The 24,354-nt window shown below is 32.9% G+C and overlaps 1 protein-coding gene across 1 annotated transcript in view; it reads left to right on the plus strand.

The window, feature by feature from the left end:
* LRP1B (LDL receptor related protein 1B) overlaps positions 1–24,354 on the plus strand; it is a 1,901,444-nt gene that overhangs the window by 1,856,873 nt on the left and 20,217 nt on the right. The window contains exon 86 of the mRNA XM_047772014.1: positions 1,880–1,984. Within this exon, the coding sequence (XP_047627970.1) occupies positions 1,880–1,984 (105 nt within the window). The remainder of the gene's footprint in view (positions 1–1,879; positions 1,985–24,354) is intronic.

Here is a 24,354-nt window from a genome sequence, read left to right on the forward strand (position 1 = left end):
AAATTATGATGAAAACCTACACATTAAAATATGAGTTGTACTCTTTGATGTATTACAATGATTTGGATAACTTGTATTTCACATTTGAATTATCCATAAAGTTCTGTTTTATGTTTAGGATTCAAACAAAAACTTTAGAAGGAGAAGACGACAACATATTTTATAATTCATGGAAGTAGAAGTTTAAAATAAATCAATAGTTAGAATATTTTTCTCTTAAAAATGATATTTGGTATATATTATGTTTTGTGGAAAATTCTTTAATGTATAATGAGCTAATTTTTCTCTTTGATGTTATCCCTTTGATTGAACATGAAACTATAATGTTCTGCTCTTTGATTTTCAAGGAGGCTGAGCATGGATAATAAGGAAAAGTCTCCCAGATCCATTTAACATATCAGACACCTATTCCATTAAACTTGTACTTGATTCACTTTGCATCCATATTTGGATACCTTTATTGATTATAAAGGATGTGAAATTCTTTGTTAAATCTTGGAAACTTTAAATCATGGCCTTCTTCCCCATATTTGATCCACATTTACATATCTCCATTTCATATCTAGTACATAATTGACTCACTGCTTCTGCTCATCTTGAAAGAAATGTAATTGTAAAGTCTTCAAATTAAATGCGTGGGAAAACATAAGCAGTTCAGTGCATTTTCAACAGCCCTGCTACCCACATGAAGTCCAATAAACATGCAGAGAATAAATGAACTTTGGGATTGCCAACCAATTATTTCAAATATCTAACCTATCATTGGGAATTACCCTTTGATGGATGTACTGTGATAGGTTTCCATCATGAAGAGGATCAGAGTGATCGGTCAATGATACTGCAGCCTGATTTGTTTATCAAGGTTATGTCCAGATTAATTGTGATACCATTGATTACTTCATAGCACTTAGTACTAATATGATCTCATAATCAGAGTATTAGTATGATCTGTTGTATTCTGACTTGAGCCAAGGCTTGCATGATTCTATTACCATACTTCTCATAGAAGAGGTTCCCTCTATAATTTAGAATGTCAGTGCACTTTTCTCTGTTCACCCAACAATTTTCAATGTCCAATCTATGACATTGAAATATAGCATGGCAAGTAAGAAATCTCTGTATTTTTCCTTTTATTGTTATGTTTGTTTCTCCCATGTAGCAATAGCTATAGTGTTTATTTTTACCCAGGCAGGTAAAGTACTATAAATTAGAATCATTTCTGGATGTGTTCCAAAAAAGCATACCTTACTACTTTGTTGCCATGTTGCATATTTTTCCTATAACATTTCTGTATATTTTTGAAATGAACTGTTGCATTTTTTTCTGTTAGAATAAAAAAAGTTTGATGTTAATTACAGTACATTATCAGAGAGAAACAGTGGAATAAAAGTGACTAAAGAATAATCCTATACTTTCTTTAAAAATGTGACGTCTACAACTCGTAACAGTTCTTTGGATCAGACTTTCCACTTTAGAAGGAATAGTTGAAGCATTTGCTTCCTGAGTATTTGATAATGTGGTTTATAAATAACAGAAATGTCACCCAACTCTAGTTATATGAAGAGGGAATAAGATACTGATGGTTATGTCTCCCTGAAGTGTGATAGACACTAGAGTATATTTTTTCACACCTACATCTAGCTATATTAAATTTTTATATTAAATGGGTTGAAAATTTAAGAATTACCAAAAGAAAAATTTTATCTGTCATCATTCTGTTAAAAAAGATCATTGCCTGCAGCAAGTCTGTCTTTCTGAAAACCTACTTTTAGCCAGCCACTCTTCTATGATGAATATTCTCATCCATAGAAAATTTGTGTCAGCTTTCAACAATAATCATGCCAGTTACAATGAGATTTTTTTTTCTTTGTTGCTGCAGCTGCACTAATGGAAAGATTGCCTCTAGCTGCCAGCTATGTGATGGCTACTGTTACAATGGTGGTACATGTCGGCTGGACCCAGAGACAAATGTACCTGTGTGTTTGTGAGTATTTTATAACGTCATGGACATTTTATGATATAGCTTTAGATATCCATGGAATCCCTGCTCTCTTGTCCTCCTTTGTTGGGGTAACACATTTTAAATGAATGCTTCATGGACACCTCTGATCAAGGGTCATTCCTCATTGGCTAATGAACCACAGAATCTCCTCCTTCATCAATTGCTAGTGATTTCAAAAGGAAGGGCTCATCCACTTCTTAGCATCATACCCATTTCAAACATTAAGAGATCTTTGAACTTGAAAATGCTGGTAAAAATGTTTTAATCTAATTGACCTTATTTAGATAAGTGAAACACAGACATAATCATATTTATCAATACTTTGGTACTTAGGACCATTCTTTTAAAAGTATGTAAGTTATATTTTCAAAAATGTAATGCTATTTGATTTTATTATGTAAACCTGTACATAATAAAAGTAGACAAAGCCAAAGTAGACAAAGGCTTAAGCCTCTGACTACTTTGAAATACATTATCTCAAATTTGTGTTTCTAAATTATTGGAAAGTGCTGGAGACTCTCTGCTCCTGAGAGAATCTGGAATTTAATATTTTCCCTTCTCAAATACCATTTGTCTAGAATGGACAACTAGAAATAAGACCATTCAGCTAGTGTGGTCTCTATTTTGAGTTTACTTGTGTCACTGCTTGACCAGAAAGATGATGCCCACATATGATCCAGGTCTGCATTCTGTTCCCCATTTTTTTCAGAGTAGCTGTAATGAGAGTATAAGAGAAAGAAGTGAGCATACCTAAGAACAGTTTTATTCATATGTTACTATCTCTGTATAAAATAAATTTGAAACATATCTGGAAAAAAAAAGTCAGATGCTTTATTTAGCTGTATTTTACTGAAATTCTGCAGATGCTCTGTGGGGTTTAAAAGTCAGCGCTGTGACCAGAAAGAGAACCCTTGTGATCACTACTGTCAGAATGAGGGGATTTGCACTTTAACTGCGTTTAATGAGCCGAGATGCAAGTAGGTTTAACCTTCCACTTACTGCTAAGCTTTGTGTGACATCATTTCAGGCCACAGTTCATTGGTTTAAATCATGAACATCCACATGCATTTCACAGTGTATACTTAATCTCGGGGCTCATCTGTGTCATACACACTTAACCTTTGCTTTGCTCGCCGACAAGTATATGTGCCACAATCAGCTAGAATGTCTGAAATGTAATGGAGGGAATGAAAAACTTGTGGACCTGTCTTATAAAAATACATTTGCTAGAATAGTGGCTTTTACTGAGGGAAGGACAAAAGCAGGTGTTTTTAGACTCTATTAATGTACTGGATACTACATTTGGAATAGTGGCTTTTATTTAGTAACTGATCAGTAACTGATTTTCATTGCAAGTACTGATGAAATACATTATTTTTTTCCCAAGATTTTACTGGGAAATGTCTTACCTTAATCAGTAAGACACTGCTACAGAAGAAATAGGTACATGCTAAAATACTCCAGAAACTTAATTTCTTAGTAATTCAAATCATTCTTGATTCGGTTTGTTCACAATAAATTCATTTCCTCTGAGAAATTTCAGGGACCACCTTTGAGATAACTTTCAACATTTGTAACAATGGAAGTTATTTTTGCATTTTGCATTTGAGCTTTAGAGATGGATCATATCTGACATCCTCCTTAATATCCCATGTCATAAACAGAGGCTTTGATTGGCACCTGATAATACCCTATGGTGATGTCTCAGAGTCCTTAGCAATGTTTTTAAAGAAATTTGTATGAAAATTCAGGTGTTTTATTACCAAAACTCTACAATCTTATTCATAAGGGTCTATTTCATTCTTTACACAATAATTGGAAAAATACAGGAAGTGATAAAAATAATCACATAGGAAAAATTAATATTCTTTATTTCTGGAATATATTTGAATGTATTAACAAATCTTCCTACAGAAAATACATCCAGAAATACTCCTTTAAATATTAGTCTATGAAATATACATAAACTTTCCTGTTAAGAAACTGATTCACTTCTTAGTTCATACACAGGTTTACTGACTTGTGCAACTAAAGGCAGAAAGCAGACCCTTCTTTAGTCTTACCTCTGCCTGCCTCCACCCTAAATTCCTCCAGTCATTTGGCAAACATTTACAAGACCCTGAAAGTATGCTAAATCCTAGACAAGTAAAGATGAATGAAATTTAACCCCCTACTTCAAGGAGTTCACTAATTAGTAGGTTTAGAGTGTCATAAGCAACTAATTACCCTATAAGAATGTAGGTGTGAACACAGGGAAAAAAGAGAGGGCAGTGGAGTTTTAACAGGGTAAGCAATTTGTTTACAATGGGAAATAGAAATACATGGAAAACTTTACAGAAAAAGTAACCTTGTGTTGTTCACATAGTTCAGGTAGTTCAGTGAGGTCAGGAAGGACATTCTGAAAGGAAATTATAGCATAAGCAAAGACATGGATTTGAGACTTAGTAGCCTATCTGGGAAACTATGAGTGGTTTAATATAGCTAGAATGAAGGGTGGCTATAGATTTGGGGAGGGGGTAAGGCAATAAAACTGGATAGACAAATTAGAACCCAATTTATGCCAAAGTTAGGGGAATCCATAGGATCCTGAAAATAATGTGTAGCCAAAGTGGTTTGAGGCAGAACTGAAGGAGTTTGCTTTTGAAGGTGACTTGGCATGTGTACATGAGCCCTGGAGATCAACTGCAGGGACCCCACACCAAAAGGTCTAGCAATACTTCAGATGAAAAATGCTTGGGGCTTGAACTTGAGTAGTGCAGCTAAAGGAAAGAATAGCAAGAGCAAAGATTCATGGATATTTCAGTGTTAGTAAATCCAGGCTGATCCCTGGCCAAATATTGATCTAGGTGCATAAGTTACCTCATCTTTAGGACACTGATAATGCTTGCACTGGGGCCCGGTCTTTATGTATATATCCTGTCCCTCTCTCACAATTTCCAGGCAAAGTATGCCTGACATTTCAGCACCACCCTCTCTATACATGTGTCAGGAACATGACTTGTCTAGAGAATGCCCTTGTGCTGCCAGAATAAATATTTCTTGTGGGCCTAAGAGCCCACAGTAATATTCTCTTCCCCTTTTTACTCTTACTGAGTATCATCAGAAGATACTTTAAGATATAATCAGCCTATCTGATAAACTCATCCAGAAAAAGGTTTTAATTGGAGAGGTTCAGGGAAAACACTTTCATTTTGTATATCTCTATCTGCCCTGGGATTAATAGAAACTTTGCCTGGTTTTCTGTGCCATAAAATGTTTTCTGATGGTAGGAATAATGCTTACTGAACTCCTCAAATCCCATAATCCATGAAAGAAGCATAGAAGAGATACTTATATTCTGTTATTTGTTCATTAATTTACTCACCAAATATGTATTGATAACCTATAATGAGTGAAACCCTGTGTATATTTGAAAGGATAACTAGTAACAGCTAAAACCAACCACTGTGTTAAGCACTTTAGACTTTTTAGTTATAAAGTTATAATATTATGTAATAATAATAATAATCTAATTGCTATTCCCATTTCATAGATGATAACACTGAAGTCCCATACTAGGAAGTATGAGGTCACATACTGGATTCCTGAGACTGAAATCATGGCTGTTTGATTTTAAAGTCCATGCCCTGGTTATATGTCTTATTCTGTACTGTTTTCTTTGTGCTAACTCCAATAAGGTTTTTACTTTTGAAGAACTTAAAGTTCATTTGGGGTAGATGAATGGATTTTAAAAAGTTAAAATACCATTTGACCATTGCTATAAGAGAAATAATACCAGTTTTGTGGGAAGACAACTGAATAGAAATAAATTAATAATTACTAGTGGGAGAGAGAGTCTTTACTGATAAAGTGATATTTTAACAGTACTTTGGAAAAAAGTGTGGTAATTTTAGAGTGGGAAATGTCTGAAAACATTTCCTGGAAGTGAAATAGCACAGTAAGAAACAAGGTCTGAAAGTAAAAGATGAAGGTATTTGAGAATAGAACACAGGCTATGTGGTATAATAAGGGGAAGGAAGACTAAAGAGATGTTGGAGCCAGTTTGTGAGGTACGTTTTATGCATGACAGTGGGTTTATAGAAAGAAGATTAGAAGACTAAGAATGGAATTCTAGGCGATACCAGTGTTTGAAACTATTATTGAAGAAACAATAAAAGGAGAAGAAAGAGTCAAGTTGGAGAAGACTCATTAAAGTGTAGGTTCCTCGAAGTCAAAAGAGTAGAGAGTGTCCAAGATATCAACTCCAGACAGTTAGAGGAGGATAAGAATTATAAATGGTTTATTGGATTTTGCAATTAGGTGGCCATCATGAGGGATGTTTTGAAAATGCTATATAGCAGAAACCAGACAATAGATGGGTAAGTGTAAAAAAGTAGAGAAGAATATAGGTTCCTTTCTGAATATTTAGAGAAGAATGTAGATTCATTTCTGAATATTTAGCTGTGGATTATATGAAGGAAAAAATAATGGTAACTTCAAGGGAGAGTGAGATCAAGGGGAAATATTTTTATAACAAGAAGATGTTAATTATTCAAGAGGATTGCTCTTTCACCAATGATTAAGGGCCTATTGTTAAGAAACTATGAAGGGGAGTTCCCATCATGGCTCATGAAGGGGAGTTCCCTTTGTGGCTCAGTGATTAAAGAATGCTACTAGGAATCATGAGGTTGCAGGTTCCATCCCTGGCCTCACTCAGTGGGTTAAGGATCCAGTGTGCCTTGAGCTGTGGGATAGGCCACAGATGCGGCTCAGATTTTGCATTGCTATGGCTCCAGTGTAGGCTGGCAGCTATAGCTCCGATTATACCACTAGCCTGGGAACCTCCATATGCCACGGGTGCAGCCCTAGAAAAAACAAAAAAGACAAAAAAAAAAAGAAACTATGAAGGATAGTTGGTACAGACACAGATATTATACTCAGGTTTCTTAGAGTTGAAATTTTTAGAATATGGAAAATTTCCTAGTTTTACTTAGGGTATTTATAATTCATTTGGTACTAAAATGTAAATAAATAGAAATAAATTTAGTATGAAGTGTCTGTGATCACATGCAATACAAAAATTGCTCAGCTAAGAGAATATTAAGCCCTCAGGATATCTTTCTAGCAGTTGATTCTCCTCAGAAGATGAAATGTTTAGAAACAGATTTTAGCTTCAGATTTCAACTGGTAGTGGTCATGTATCTTTAATGAAAAGCTAGAATGTACTATTTCATCTAAAAGCCTTTACAGGAAACGAAAATTGCTTTAAGAGATAAGATATAGTACTCTTTAGTTTTGTTGGTACTATGTTTTTCTTTTTTTCATAGAGTGAAAAACTATTTGAATTGCGTAGAACTTACACATATTTGGAAAGTCTATAAAGTATTCAGATCTATGAAGTTGACAGGATTTTTTCTACAAAGAAATTTTATTACCTTATCTTTCAATTTAAAGAATAGATTTGTTCTTTGAAAGCCTTCACTTTGGTCTCTTGATGGCCATTTTCACTTATTACTATGTGTAGAGGAAAAGAAAATTCCAAAGAAAAGGCTAGAAAGTATGAAAATCTAGGGATTTTTAATATGTATTTGGAGAGAGTTTTAATGTTTATTAAAGCAAATTAGATAATGTTATACCCCATTTATTAATAAAAATTGTTACTTTGACAATGTTTGTATTTTTAAACAATTTTTATTGTGAGATATAGAAAGTATGAATTCTGTGAACTCAGTACCAAGTTAACTGTGTCTCCCTACATCTAAAATTTCTCCCTAGGATCAGGCGTTCATTTATACTGAATTTAATTTTTTTTTGAAGCATACACCTACCTGCACAGCATAATCTCCCAACAATAGGCACAGCACACTTCACCCTCCAACAGTAAAGGAATGTTTGTAGCTATAGTATTTCTTCTCCTATTACTGACACAGGCATATACCCAGCCTCAACAGATAACCTTGGGCCCATCCCACATCTAGATGTTTTTGCTTGAATAGCTCACAAGACCCAGATGTCTCTCCTACCTTTTCCAACTTTCCCTTTATTGTCGCTCTAGTCTCACCTCACTGTTATCTCTTTGTATGTGGCCTGTGACAAATGGATAATATTAATTGACTTGGACTTAACTGAAGCTTTTCAAGAAGGAAAAATCAAATATGCAAGGTTCTCCAGAGGAGGGAAAACAACCAATAGGATGCGTAACACACTTATATATATGGGTGGGAGGAGAGAGAGATTTATTATACAAATTGACTCATTCAGTTATGTAGGCCCAGGAACCCCAGTATCTGCTATCTATATGCTGGAGCACCAGGAAAGTTGGTGTTGTAATTCAGTCCAAATATGAAGGCCTGAGAACCCTGAGAATTGATGGACTATGTCCCAGTTCAAGTCTAAAGGCCTCAAAACCAGGAGTATTGATGAGTAAGGGGAGGAGAGGATGGATGTCCCAGCACAAGCAGAGAGAGCACCTTTACCATTCTTCTGCCTCTTTGTGCTTTTTCAGACTCTCAGCTGATTGTAGGGTATCCAACTTCTCTGATGAAAGTGCTCTTTCCCTCTCAGTCTAATTCAAATACTTATCTCTTCCAAGACACCCTCATAGCCACACCCAGAAATAATGTTTTACCAGCTTTGGCCATTTCTTAGCCCACTCGAGTTGACACATAAAATTAACTTCCACACACATATGATAGCGCTAAATGTATGTTTGTGTGGGTGTAAATATTGCTTTTTGTCAGTGTTATGACATGAATTGTGTCCCTTCCAAATTCATATGTTGAAGCTCTATTTCCAAATACCTCAGAATGGGATGGTATTTGGAGATAGGACATTCAAAGAGATAATTAAGTTTAAATGGGAGTCATTAGTGGGAGTCTTAATCCAGTATGACTGGCACCCTTATATGAAGAGATTTGGATACAGCACACATTGTGGGGAAGAACACGTGAGGATATAGGAGGAAGATAGTCATTTAAAGCAAAAGAGAGAGGCTCAGAAGAAACCAAACTTGCTGACACTTTGATCTCAGACAGACCTCTATTATTTTAGTTTCTGTTAATTCAGTCTCTTCATGCAAATATACATGAGCAGTTATGACACACTAAAATGAAATCATGTAATAGATACTTTTTCATATTTGTTTACTTTGCAGTACATTATGAACATCATCCCATGTCAATCGACATAACTAGATCTTTTAATGGTTACCCAGGGTTCTACTATTTTGATATTTCCTACTTTATTTAATCAACCAGGTATCATTCAATAATTAGGTTGTATTTTTTGGTTTTGTGTTTTGTTCTTTTTTAAATTATTTCTTCCTAGGATAAAAACTTCTGTCTGTAAATACCTGTGTGCTTATCTCATTAGTTTTCTAGGATCAACACATAGAAGAGGAAATATTCACTCTAAAAAATAAACACTTTATTAATCCATCTGGCTATGACTTGGGGCAAGTTACATTGTCTTTTTGTGTCACATTTTTCTTGCCCATAAAGTGATGAACTTAGACTAATTGTTCACTAATATACTATAAAACCATAAGTTACAATGTATTTAATTAAGTTCAATTTGAATTTTAGAAATTGGTTTAAAATTCGGTCAGATTCACAATCCTAGATACCAGTTCTCTCAAAATTCCTCTAAAATATCTATGAAGACATTGAGGAGACAAAGATTCCCATTACCAGAAAAATTAAAAATAACTAAACATTTATTATTAACACTATGGCATAACTGAACAGCCAAAATACTTCTTGGGTTATAATTAAATATTAGTATTTATTTTTTCTCTATGATTTTATGATTTATTTTTCTGATACTTCAGAATAATATACCAGAGTATCTGGGTATATAAGGGTATATAAGTAGCTTATTTATGCCTAACTTCAAGAGAAGTAATAGTCCTTTCCATCTGTTTCTTTCTATCAATCCCTAGTCTAGCAATTCCGTAGTCTACAAGCACTAAAATCACAAATACCTGTCCCTTGGTTTCTTCATACTTTGCCCGTTTAGATAACAAAAGTATTGGCAATCTTTTCTTCCCGTATTAATTCATCAGCAAATTTTTATTGAACACCTGCTGTATGCTAGACAGCAACCTATGCACTAAAGCCTGTATCAGTGAGCAAAACAGACAAAAATATTTGGCTTGTGATGCTTAAAAATTAATGATTACTTTTATTGGTGGAATTTAAGAAATACTTCTAAAAATTTTCTATTTAATTCACAATATTTTTAAAAAACAGAAGACAAAAACATAAAATTCAAAATTATTTTTTATCATCTGCAAAGGGAGAACCAAAAATATCTCACTCTGATACTACATTGCTTTTGAAATCATATCAATTCAGGAACACTGTTTTGAACATAGTAGTGTGGCAAAATTTCAAGACATTTCTTATAATATATGTTATTGTTTCTTGTCCATAGCAGGACCAATTCTCTATGTGGTCAAAAACAATATAGTACTGTTAGTTTTTATGTTTTACTGCTTCATTTCAAGTAGAAGTTAAAAATAACTTGCTATGAGCATTTTCCTCCAGTCTGTTTTATTTTTTGTTTGTTTGATTGGTTGATTGGTTGGTTGGATTCATTAAGGTGTCTGTTTTTTGTTTCTCTCCTTTTTTTTTTTTTTTTGGAAAAACAGTTTGCCATGAAATTATCTTCTTTCTCTGATCATCCACATGTGTATGTGTTTATTTTTCATTTTGCTTTATGATAGTCCATATTTTATTGCAAGAATTGACTACTCATCTGTGTGTGGCCTTTGGACATTGAGCACATTTATATGGTAATGCTGCCTGTTCTATTCCATGGCCTCTCTAAATGTACATGTCTGTTTCTCTCTGGCAGACCATAAATTGTTTCAAGAGGTTGTATCTGATTTATCTATTTTGCTTCAGCAGCTAGCATGCATTCTGCGTGTAAAATGTGCCCAACTAATCTTGCCAAAAAATACTGTCTTGGTGCCTGTATTGTAAAGTGAGATCTGACAGCCTATGATATGAGCATATTTCTATCATCATTGTAATACAGCATCTTACTTCATTAATACATTTTTAAAAACTGCAAAAGTCAGAAAAAATATAAAAGTGATTAATTTTATCATGATTTTTGGTTCTCTTTCTCATCTTTATGATATCTTCTAAAACCACCACTGGATATTTTCTGAGTGTTCTGGAACTAAGATTAAATATCTCTCAACAGAAGGAAATAAATAGGCTTAGTTTGTCATCTTTTTAGGAAAACCTAATTTTATTCATTTTTGTTTTCTTTACTTTTGTTTGTTTGTTATTTTTACTATGGCATTCTCTCTCTCAAAACAAAGAAAGAAAGAAAGAAAGAAATCTAAGAAGGAATAAGAGGAAAATAAGGTATAGCCCCTGCCTTTGAGGGCCTCTGATCTATTGGAAGAGAGATGTGAGGCAAGAAGAAATATGGCAGGGACTTGGGGCTTTGAGTGGTGCAAGATAAACAGTGCTTCTGGAAAAGTACTGGACAATGTTCTACATTGAACTAATTCTGAGGAACATCGTATGCTTAACTAGGAATTTGAAATTCATTACATAAGCAATAGGGGAACACTGATAACATTGGACATACAAAGCATCATAATCATGTGAGTGTTTTAAAAAGAGATTAACATATACACAAAACTGTATATAAAATAGATAACCAACAAGTACCTGCTGTATAGTACACGGAAAACTCAATATTTTGTAATAACCTATAATGGAAAAGAATTTGAAAAAGATGTATATTTATATATATATTCCTGTATATATGAATTTATATATGAATCAAACATATATGTGAATCAAACATATACGAATCACTGCTGTACATCTGAAATTAACATATTATAAATCAATTATACTTCAATAAAAAAATAAAAATACATATTTTTTTAAGTCTTGATGGCATGGTGCTCTGCTGGAACAAGAAGACATTGGTTTGAAAAAACAGATTTTATTTAAATTTGAAATAGAAAGGAAAACACATTTTTTAATTTAAAAAAAATGGCTTTTTAAAGTGATATGTTGGTAAACAGGGTACAAAAAAGAGCCAAAAGATAGAAAACCTTCTATCTTGAGATTGCAGTTTGTTTCGTTGGTTTAGTTTTTCTGCTCTTTGCCTCATTTATCATCTTAATATGGAATTACAAATAGGACCTGTCTTCCTAAAATTGTTTTGAAGATGAAGAAGTGTAATACCTGTTTAAAAATTGTGAATCAACTATACTTTATTAAAAAATTAATTAAGATCCATTTTAAAAAAGAACATGGTATTGTTTTCAACATGGTAAACACTTTTTTAAAAAAAGAGTATTAAAGCTATTGTAGGAATTCCATGGTGGCTTAGTGGTTAGGATTCAGCATTGTCATTACTGTGGCATGGATTTGATCCCTGTCCTGGGACAGGTACAGCCAAAACTAAAAACAATAACAAATCTATTTTAATAGACCATATATAAAATGATAAAAACTTGGCATAATTTGGGCTTCTGGGAGTTTGGAGGTGAAAATTAAGATGTGGAGTTTTTTTAAGTACTTTTTATTAAAAATAAGCAAAATATGACATAAATAAAATTGGAAAATCAATGATATTGATATTAATAGTGACAGAAGAGGACACTGCATAAAGCCCAGCTCAGGTCCTGTGAGGGATAATAGAGAAAGAAAGGGTAGTGGGTCCAAACTCAAATAACTCAGAAAAACACAGAGGAACTAGCTTTCTAACCATTTCCCAAGCAAATTTTAAAAATGTACAAGGATGCAAAATGAATATACAAGTACCAAAGGGACATTCATTAAGAGAATGATCTGAAAATTAGGCATTATGTCATTTTTTTTTCTGGTTTTGCGATTGTTCCATCTAATTATTTTCTTAAAGGTTTGGCATTATTTTCTAAGTCCTTAGGGTGAGAAACACATAAGGAAATGTAAAGGTACTCAAGAAGCCTCTGTTGGAGTTTTGAGGAAGAAGATAATGAGTTCTGTTTCTGTAACAAATTTTAAAAAGGTAGGAATTATTCTTCTATAGTACAACAGCTAATTAAAGCCTTGGTTTTTCAAAATGCTGGCTTTGATAGAAGGAGACAACTTACTCTTCACTAGCACTGCTGTCAGGCTCCTCCATGTGAACCAGTAACCTTGTGGCTCCATAGAGAATATTTGGGAAGAGCCCAAGGAAGTTGTCATGAGTGATTTCAAACAGATCACAACTTTTCAGTAGAGGTATTGAGCAATTCAACTTTAGCAGCCTGTGTTGTCCACATTTCAAGAGTCAGGTCATTGAATGTCCCTTATTTGTTTTCTGCTCCTTGGCACATTTTCAAAGCACAAAGTGTGAAATGTTCATGTCTTTTGGAGCAGTAAAGGCCAAGAAACTCTGTCACATCAATATCTGTCCTTTATATCCCAGGTAACAAGTTGTAGCTTATTCTAACTTTGACCATGCTAGGAATGTCATGGGGGGAAAATGGAATACAGATATTCCATTTTGTATAAAATTTAAAGTCCAGTTTTCCCTTTGAGAGTGTAAGTGGCACAGCCTAACAAAGAACCATGATTACATGGTTATATTTTGGGCAGCTATTGTTATGATGTTTTGATGTAGTCACATTATTTTCCTTTGATTTGGGAACATGTCCTTGGCCTTTGATACAATCTGTAAATCAGAATAACCAAAGAAATTAAATATGATATAACTACATAGTGTTTTCATTTGTTTACATATTGTTACCGCTGTAACAATTGAAATTATTTTCCTTTCTATTAGACTGTTTCCCAGAATTTACCACTATGAAAAAGCTACAAATTTCAGATGCTGTTTTGTTTGTTTGTTTTTTGGGTTTTTTAAAATTTTTTGAAGTATAGTTGATTTACAATGTTGTGTTAGTTTCAGTGACTATACACATGTGTACAACAAAGTGACTATACACATGTGTACAACAAAGTGACTATACGCATGTGTACAACAAAGTGACTATATAGACGTACCTTCTTTTTCAGATTCTTTTCCATTATAAATTATTATGAGATATTGAGTATAGTTTCCTGTGCTATACAGTATGTCTTTGTTCATAATCTATTTTGTATATTGTGGTATATATCGATTAAACCCAAATTCCCAATTTATCCCTTACCCCACTTTCCCATTTGGTAACCATAAGTTTGTTTCCAATGTCTGTGAGTCTATTTCTGTTTTGTAAAGTTTTGTTATTTTCTGCTAGTGATATCATATGATATTTGTTTTGTCTGGCTTACTTCACTTAGTGTGATGTTCTCTAGGTTCATTAATGTTACTACAAAAGATGTTATTTCATTCTTTTTATGGTTGAGTAATATCCCAGTGTGTGTGTGTGTGTATAGACAGATAGATTCATTCTTTGTCTATTTTTCTGTCAATGGACAGTTAGTTTGCTTTCATCTCTTGGCTCTTGTAAATAGTGCTGCTATAAACATTAGGTGTTTCTAACAATGAAGGTTTCTTTCCTGCTCATGTTCCATCCCAGAATAAGTCAGAAAATTAGATCAATATACATTCAACCTAGTACTTAACTCCAAACTAACTTTATACAATTCTAAGAAAAAGACCAAATGGATATGGCTTAATCAACAACAGTGTTTAAGAGTAATAAATAAATAAATGAAAAATTCCTTATATTATCAGTTACAGAAATATTTTCTTCTTTTTCATACTAGAATTGTAGCAGAAGGAGGCCATTATTTTAAAGGAGTATGACAACTTAAGCCCAATATTTCTTCTACTGGGCATACAAACAAAAATTATAATTATGTTGATATTGGCATGCCTATACATTAAATTTAATATCATAGTATTATTTACCATTTGAGTTAACTTAGAGGATGTATAAAATTATATACATAGTGTCATTTAATCTCTCAGGAAACCTGAGTTTTTTCTACCTTTAAAATGATAAACTTGCCTTGCAAAAAAAGGAAAAAAAAAGAATGGAAGGAGGGAACAAAGGAAAGAAAAAAGGAAGAAGAAAAAATTTTTGAGGTAGTAAAAGTAAAACATACAATAGAAAGGTAAAATATAAAATAAAAAAGGAAGTGGATTTAAGGGGCAAACAATGGTTAAAGCATAAAGGACTAGATCTTTGAGAAATGTTGGCAAAAGCAAAGGTATTGCTCTCCTCTGTATTTTAAACTAAAAAACTGAAGTGGGTGAATTTCTAGAAGATATGTCTTTCCTGAGGAGAGGAGACTAGCTTACAACATAGTTCTGTCTAATTCCAAAACTCACACAAGCCTTTGTGTCACACCATTCGAGCACTGTAGTTTTAGTCAATTATTTACATGAATGGATTAGATTAAATTACATTAATTATATATTTTTAGTTCACTTTTTATTAAAAAAATGGTTTCCATGTCAATTTACTCATCAGGTAAGCACCTTTAGAATTTTTGTCATGGAAAGAAAACAAATATTTTCTAGTTGATTCCACCCTGGGATAGCGATGGAAGTGTCGCACAATTTACAACACTGAATAAGCTAAAATTTTACATGCCTGAGTTTCTCACGGTCAACTAATTTTATAAAAGGAAGAATTAATCAATAGCTTAATGAAGGAATGAAAGAAGGAAGGGAGGGAGGAAGAAAGGAATAAAATATTTACCTATTGCTGTGGTTCTTATATGGTATTTTTTCATAGTGAATCACCATTTCTTTCAGTGAGATATGACTGATTAGTAACTAGCTAAAAGCATGTTCTTATGAACAGTGCTATATATTCTTAATAGAATAGAGTATGACACATGTATGAGTTCATCCATGTATGGTCGATGCCTTCATACATTCAGTCATTCATTTTGTCAAGCAAGGAACATATTAATTGACAAAACATATATATTCACCAGCTGGAAACATTCAAGATATGAAGAAATAGAAAAATGAATAATAGATAATCCCTACCTTTAAGTAATCACAGTCTAGAATAGGCATAAGCAAATACATCTTTAGAAATTTACGAATACATATATAAATATAGAGAAATACAAAAATAGAATGTACCACATTTATGGTTGTGTGTCGATCAAATATATAAAGAAATTTATAACTGCCACCAAATTGCAATTCTCCAGAATATAAAATACTGTTGTAATATTCTATAGCATTTTAGATTTATTGAAGACATTTATCTAAACTTCCTGAGTCAGTTTTTAGACTACTGCCTTCATAAACCTTCTCACCTTGAATCAGAAAAGTAATATAACACTTGGATTAGGAAAGATATGTGTGTTAATGGCCCTCTTTTGTCATAAGGCTTCAGATGTTTCTGTTTGCAAACTGTTCTTATAAATGTTAAACAAATCTGGTGAGTGTTTTATGACTAATTAACATTGATGCAGCATATACAAATTTGTTAATTCATACTAACACTTAATTTTAGCTAATTATTTTGGATTTTTTTCATTTACTCTTTTTTCTTTATTGCTTGTTTTGTTTTATTTTTTTATTAATGATTTTTATTTTTTCCCTTATAGTTGGTTTACAGTGTTCTGTCAATTTTCTACTGTATAGCAAAGTGACCAAGTCACTCACACACACACACACACACACACACTTTTTCTTACATTATCCTCCATCATGCGCCTTCACAAGTGAATAGATATAGTTCCCTGTGCTATACAGCAGGATCTCATTGCTTATCCACTCCAAATGCAATAGTTTATATCTATTAACCCCAGACTCCCAATCCATCCCACTCCCTCCTCCTCCCCCTTGGCAACCGCAAGTCTGTTCTCCAAATCCATGAGTTTCTTTCCTGTAGAAAGGTTCATTTGCACCATATATAAGATTCCAGATAAGTGATATCATATGGTATTTTTCTTTCACTTTGACTTACTTCACTTAGTATGAGAGTCTCTAGTTCCATCCATATTGCTTCAAATGGCATTATTTTGTTCTTTTTTATGGCTGAGTGGCATTCCATTGTGTATATATACCATATCTTCCTAATCCAATCATCTGTCGATGGATATTTGGGTTGTTTCCATGTCTTGGTTATTGTGAATAGTGCTGCAGTGAACATACTGGTGCATGTGTCTTTTTCAATGCAGGTTTTGTCTGGATTTATCCCAAAGAGTGGGGTTTCTGGGTCATATGGTAGTTCTATATTTAGTTTTCTGAGATACCTCCATACTGCTTTCCATAGTGGTTGTACATTCCCACCGACAGTGTAGGAGGGAACCCTTTTCTCCACACCCTCTTCAGCATTTGTTATTTGTTGATTTGTTAATTATGGCCATCTGACAGGTGTGAGATGGTATCTTATAGTAGTTTTGATTTGCATTTCTCTAATAATTTTTTCACGTGCCTGTTGGCCATCTGTATAACTTCTTTGGAGAAATGTCTGTTCATATCTTTTGCCAGTTTTTCAATTGGGTCTTGTGTTTTTTGCTGTTGAGTTGTATAAATTGTTTGTATATTTTAGATTAAGCCATTGTCAGTTGCATAGTTTGAAACTATTTTCTACCATTCCATAGGTGGTCTTTTTTTTTTTTATTGTTTCCTTTGCTGTGCAAAAGCTTGTCAGTTTGATTCAGTCCCACTGGTTTATTGTTGCTTTTATTTCTCTTGCCTCAGGAGACTGACCAAGAAAACATCTGTACAGTTGATGTCTAGGACCTGCATTTAAAAAAAAAACTTTTTTTTTTTTGTCTTTTCTAGGGCCGTACACGCGGCATATGGAGGTTCCCAGGCTGGGGGTCGAATTGGAGCTTCAGCTGCTGGCCTACGCCAGAGCCATAGCAACGCAGAATCTGAGCTGAGGCTGTGACCTACACCACAGCTCTCAGCAACATCGTATCCTTAACCCACCGAGCAAGGCCAGGAATCAAACCCACAACCTTATGGTTCCTAGTCAGATTTGTTAACCACTGAGCCAGGACAGGAACTCCTAAAAAAAGAACTTTTTAAATGCACGTCCTAGATTTTGAGGAAGGCTGAATGATAATAATCAGGAAGTTGATATCAATAGTAATACAATGTGCTTTTATCAATTAAAAATTTTTACTTTTAGAAACTTTGATGTTACCTTTTGGTGGATAGGTAAAAATCTTATAACTAGAACAAAAGCCATACTGAAGTACCAAAAAAGAGATGGCTGTTTATATATCAGAATTACTTTCCAATGATTTAGGCTGTAAATTAAAATAACTAACATCAGTATTTCAGCATAGGAATACTACAACTGAAAATAAATTAAATGTTTTCTAGACAATTAGAATTAGATATTTCACTTAAAAGACATTCACACTCTTTAAACCTTGTAATGACAATTTCTAATAACCCTGATTTGTATAGATTAATATGCCTAGAACAATACTTAATAACTGCAGTCAAATATGCTGGATATTCCTATCATAATTTGTTGCAGATTTTACCACCTTGCACCACAGAAAGAAATACTAAGAACTAGGAAGGGTACTAAGTTTTCATAGAAAATATTCTTTATTGTTTATTCTTATTTTGTCCAAAAGCATTAAATATCCAGGTAGTAAATTATTTACTTTGTTTGCATGGAACTAAGTATAGTGATTTCCAGCACCTCCCCCACCCCCACAATGGCTTGGTATGCTTTTAAGCCAGTCTTAGTATTGGTCATTTATCTTGGCATCATGCAGATAGAACTTTCTACTGGTATTACAGCATACATTGTTTTTCTTCCCACCTTTAGTTATAGAATTATAAACACTGTTCCTAATGTAGTAACCTTCATTTATGTCTTCAGTTACATCAGTCACATTACTTAATGCTAATTTTATGATTATTCCTTTTCCTTTTTAGTTGATGCATGTAACATATTCAGTTAAGTAGAAATCATCTACTCACTCTAAAAAACACTTCATTCCTTTTAGATCTGCTCTCAGTAAAATTTCCTAGAGATGTAAAAGTTTTCCATTACTAGAGATTTTGGTCTTTTTTAAAATATTTATTATTATCATTTCACACTTCCGTGGCCATTTCTGCTCAAGCGGCCTGCATAGAATCTTGTATTTAACATTTCTAAATTAAACCAGCCAATTTTAAATTTCCTTTTACGGATAATTTCTTGGCAAACTAGATTTTATCCTTTCTTTAATATTTCTCCTTACTTTCTAAAATAAATCACTTTAAATAATCCACATTGTTAATTTTATTTCTTTTATGGCCACTTCTTCAATTGAAATTTCTCATTAATTTTTACTTTTCCTGAAATAATTCTTGGTCAGAGTTTATTAAACATCTCATTATTATTTTATTTCATCACACTAACCCTTCTCAGAAATCAAAAACTTTCTGATCAGATTTCCTTAATATTAAAGTAAGATTGGTTTTGTCATACCAATTTTACCAATACTAGGTAACACAATGATTTAATGTAGTATTTTAAAACTAGGCATTATAATATAAAATTATAGAGTTGAATCATGTATTCTTATTATAACAAACATAAATTTAAGATACTACCTTAAGTTTTTTGAAGAAAACAAAGCAGAATAATATCTAGCTACTGCTATGAAGAAATAATGTTGCTGAACATGGCCTCTCTACACTGGTGCCAAATAGAAGTGTAGAAGCCAGAGTTTTGGATGAAGGAGTAGTAGCTTTTATTGCTTTGTGAGGCAAGAGACCACAGCAGGCTAATGCTTTAAAACTGTGCCCTCCCTTGGGGAAAAAATGAATAATGTTTTATAATCTTGAAGGAGAAAACAAGGCTTTAGGTAAGAATCCGTGTTAAGTGTTAGTGCAGGAACACATTCTTCTTTCTTTTGGAGACTTCTAGTCATCAGATCTGGCATCAGGAGATTTTGGCATAGTCCTGATGATCCTCTAGGTTATCGTGTTCTGACCTTTCCTAAAACAGGCGTACTTGCGAAAGAGTCTGTTTTTCAGGGATTATGAAAAAGTAGGAAAGTATCAGGAGAATATCAGGTGCTTAGCATAATCTTTAACTCACAGTAATTGTGTTCAGGGTGCAGTTGAGTGAAGGAAAAGTATTGTAAGCTATTTGTTTCTAAAAGGCAAAAGGAGTGTAATTTCTCTGTTTTAGGTGCATAAAGTTTGCATCAAATTCCCCACCGCTGATTCATTCCTTCCATTTCAATGGAAAAAGGAAAATGGGTGACAAATGGAGGTTCTTGTCATGGAAGAAACAAACATGGTTGTGTCACTCAGATGGGGACTTATAGTTTTTGTGGTCTCTACACAAGGATGAAATACAGTATAGAAGCAATTTTATCCGAGCATAGATATTCTTATAAGAAGGACTGAGACAAGAAATTTAAATGTTCCTTAAAAAAAATACTGAATAAATTCCCTGAGGAATCCAGCCCATTATGTTGGAAAACCAATCTGAAACTTTAGTCATTATTTCATAGGTATACAGTAACAGTCAAATTTGGATGGTAGTAGTGAATGAATAGAAATTGTAGTACAAAGCTGTGTGTGTGTGTGTAAAATGAGTGAAACATAAATTGTTGTGGAAGTTCAAAATTGTACTGAATAATAATATATATAAATTTATACTTGTTGGATCTTTAAAGGGATTTTAGACACATCTACAGTATTTTGAAAACAACACAAACATATGAAGTTGATATCAAGAAGGATATTAACAACCTTTAATATGTCCTTCACTGTCACTGCCCAAGACAGAATGTCAGGCATTACTAACCACAGGTCTGAGCCAATGTGGTAATTCTAACAATTTTACTGCTTAAAAAATGCATTGGTTTTCATTTGTTCAGATAATACTACTACTTTCTTATTAAGGGACTGGTATTCTCTTGCACATGAGAGAAAGGGGAAAAGTATTTTCCTACTTCTGTGTTGAATTAGAAGGATCATAATAACTCTAGGTTTTATTTCTACAGCTTATTAACTATGCTTTTTCAGGTAAATCATTTGAACGTGCATTTCTTCATTTCAGATGATGAATAATTCCAACTCATGGGTTATTATAGAAGCTGAATAAGAATACTTCTCACATGAAAATACTTATTCTAGGACATGGTACAGAGTTTAGTAAATGTTAATTGAACCTTATGCAAAATTTTACATCCAGATTAGGATAGAAAAATTTTGAAGGATGTTAAAAATTATAAATATTTATGTATAGATGAAATAATTTTATCTCAGAAGATTGTGAAACAATAATAGATGAAAAAATGTTTCAAAATTAACAGACTGGTGAATTAATATCTAAATATCCATTCCAAATGCAATAAAAGTTTTTGCATTTTACAATACTACTGTCCGCAAGAAGACATAAAAGGTGCTAGCGGCTACATAGAGTGTAGCGCTTTAAAGTTAAGAATGCCTTGCAAATATAGTCATGTTCTTACACCAAAAGAATGAAATTTGTGGAATTATTTAGAAAAAAATATATTTTGCATTTTCATCACTGTACAAAAATACTATTATATAAATCTATGCACAAAATGTATTCATATTTTTTATTTTTATTGAATGAAAGTTTTTTCTGAGCACCAAAACATGCATGGCACTATGCACAATTTTCTAAGACTTCTTTAATCCCTTTGGGTCATATTTTCCTTCCCGGTGTGTAGAAGAAAAGGGTATATTAAAAGATTTTTCTTTCTGAATATCTTCATCGTCTTGGTTAATAATGGCAGCCTAGCATATAAAAGGAGAAATTCAATTTAAAATTGCTTTAGGTTCACTTTTGAATTTCACTTTGGTCAGAAGAATTCCATGACCTTTAAATTTGATCAAAAGAGGGAGCAGATATTAATCTCATTAGTTTATTTTGAAATCCTCCCAGATCAGGTGACTCTAGACCACATTTCCACAAAATGACATGAGTAGTCACATAAGTTGATCATTGCTACAGTGAAAGACAATACCTAAGATTTTAATACACCTTCAGTGTTTTATATATGATTTCAATTCTTTTTGTAAAAATCGCTCTATTACTTCAGAGCTTTCATTATTTTGGACAGTTTAATTATATGTCACGTGTGCTTTTAATTGTAAAAACTGTTCCTTTTTAAAGATTATGTTTTATTCCCTTATAAAAATAAAATTTATTTTGATAGTCAGAAAGTACAGTAATACCTCCTAGATTATTGCCTTTACACAAAGATATTCCCCCACTACAGAAAATTACAATCAAAAGAGAATATTGTTGACTATACAATAATTGCACACACTGTTGAACACAAGTTAACTTCCACATATTTTACCTAGTAACATTCAGATGAGAATTAGTTACCCAAAACAAAATCCACTCAGGTTTTCGGGTACTATATTAACAACTTCTGCTAATGTCATTTAACCTTTTAAACCAGTACTTTGGTAGGCATACTATTTTTCCCATCCTAAAAATTTAAAAAAAAGATTGAATAATATTTGGTATAGAAACAAAGTCTGTGGGGATATAATTTATCTCAAATACTTCTTAAAGTTTAATTTGTGAATCACTTGCATCACTTTGTTAAAACGCAGATTTCTGGCCACAAACCCAAGCTGTTCAATGAAAAGCACTTGTATATGGAACTCCGGGTTTTAAAATTTAACACATTTTCTTTCAGTTTGATAACCATTAGTCTAACCTAGTCATAAAGGAAAAAATTATAAAACATGTTATAATTAAACATTTTATACCCATAGCCATAATGAAAGTGAAAGGAAAAGATTAGGAAGATGATGTAACAATAAACAATCTTTCTTCTTAATGTCACTGGCCTTGGAGAGAAGGGGAGAAATCAAAAAGATTATTAAATTAATAGCTCTATACAAGGCAGCTATTGACTTAAAAACCTGATAGAAATATCACCGTATTATAACATGAAAAGAAGGATTAAACAATTGTAAATAATTAAGAATCTATCATCTATCCATCTACCTATCTATCCATGATCCAACAATACTTTGTTAAAAATTCATGAAAGTGTTTAAAAAGTTAAATAATTCAGAGTGGTATAGTGATCAACACATAAGAAGAGAAGCTAATTTTCATTGTACTAAGCTAAATGGCAGTGGGGAAAAATGTAGAATAAGTTTAAGAGGAATGACATACAGATGTTTGTGATAGTAAGAAAAAAAGTAGGATTTCTTGGGAGGCCCATGCAGGACAAACTCGAAGATAATTAATTGTCCAAGGATGTGGGGCAAGGAGCAGGGGATTGCAACAATACAGATTAAAAGATGACCAGGGGCATGGACTATGGATTTTTCTTAGAGAACAATGACAAAGACACAGATGCCAGAAATCTTAAAGTCAGTGTGATTATGTAAATGATTCAATGCGGAATTTGACAGGAAATTGTGATGATTCACACACATTTCAATTCTTAAGTTCTCTGCCATTAATGGCCTTGATTATCATAGTATACTCATACTATGAAGATTTATGAATTTCTATAAGGATGGTAAAAATACTTGGTCTTAAATCAACCATTGGAGGAAGAACTCATGGAGCAGCAAATGCCTTAAGTTGTAATTTTGTAAGGTAGGCAACAAGAATAATGACTTCTATTTGATTTAATATCTCAAAAGAGATTTTTTTTTTAAGACTGGAACAAATGTAGATGAGTGGAACATATTTTATCTTTGGCCATAAAACATGATTTTATAAGGAGTATAAGGACAATTGCAAGGTGATCATCAGCTGATTAAGATGTAGAACTGTTAAAATTAATTATTTCTCCTGCACAATGTTCAAGAGTTATTTCCCATGTGTAATAAGTAAAATAGGAAGTTAGGAATTTAAATGTGCTTCCACAATATAAAAGAGAAGAGCATTGTGACCACTAGCAAGTTATTTATCTAATATAAATACCGGGTTCCAAACTGTGGATAAAATATAAAATTAGTCAATACTGTTAATAACACCTATCCTACTTAAATAAGTTCAGAGTTTGGAATAAAAATACACTATCATTTTTTGTGTAAAAATCTCTCTCTGTCCTTCTGGAGTTCTAAAAGCATATTTGTAATAGCTTCCTAAAATACTTAAAACACAATGTTCATATCAGAACATATGACCAATTAGTATTTAATCCTGCAATGCCTGAGCAATTCCATATTTTGACTTCCAAGTATCTGAGTGTAATGATGAGCTCCAGCAGTTTTTATTTCTAGGAACGTAACAAATGCATCTCCAGTCCTTTCTCTGATTCAACATAAACCCTGCCTTATGTTGCTATTGTTATTATTGTTTTTAATCAAAGAAGGTAATATAAAGAGCAAATTTTGATACTTTAATCAACATTTCAATACAATTGCATAAAATAGCTTTGTACAATTAGTTATATAATAAAATTATTAAATAATTGTTAAATAAAATACAGTCAGTATTGTTTTCTTCATTGGAGCAGGTAAAAAATCCT

This window comes from Phacochoerus africanus, chromosome 3, assembly GCF_016906955.1.
Source record: "Phacochoerus africanus isolate WHEZ1 chromosome 3, ROS_Pafr_v1, whole genome shotgun sequence".
NCBI lineage: Eukaryota > Metazoa > Chordata > Mammalia > Artiodactyla > Suidae > Phacochoerus > Phacochoerus africanus.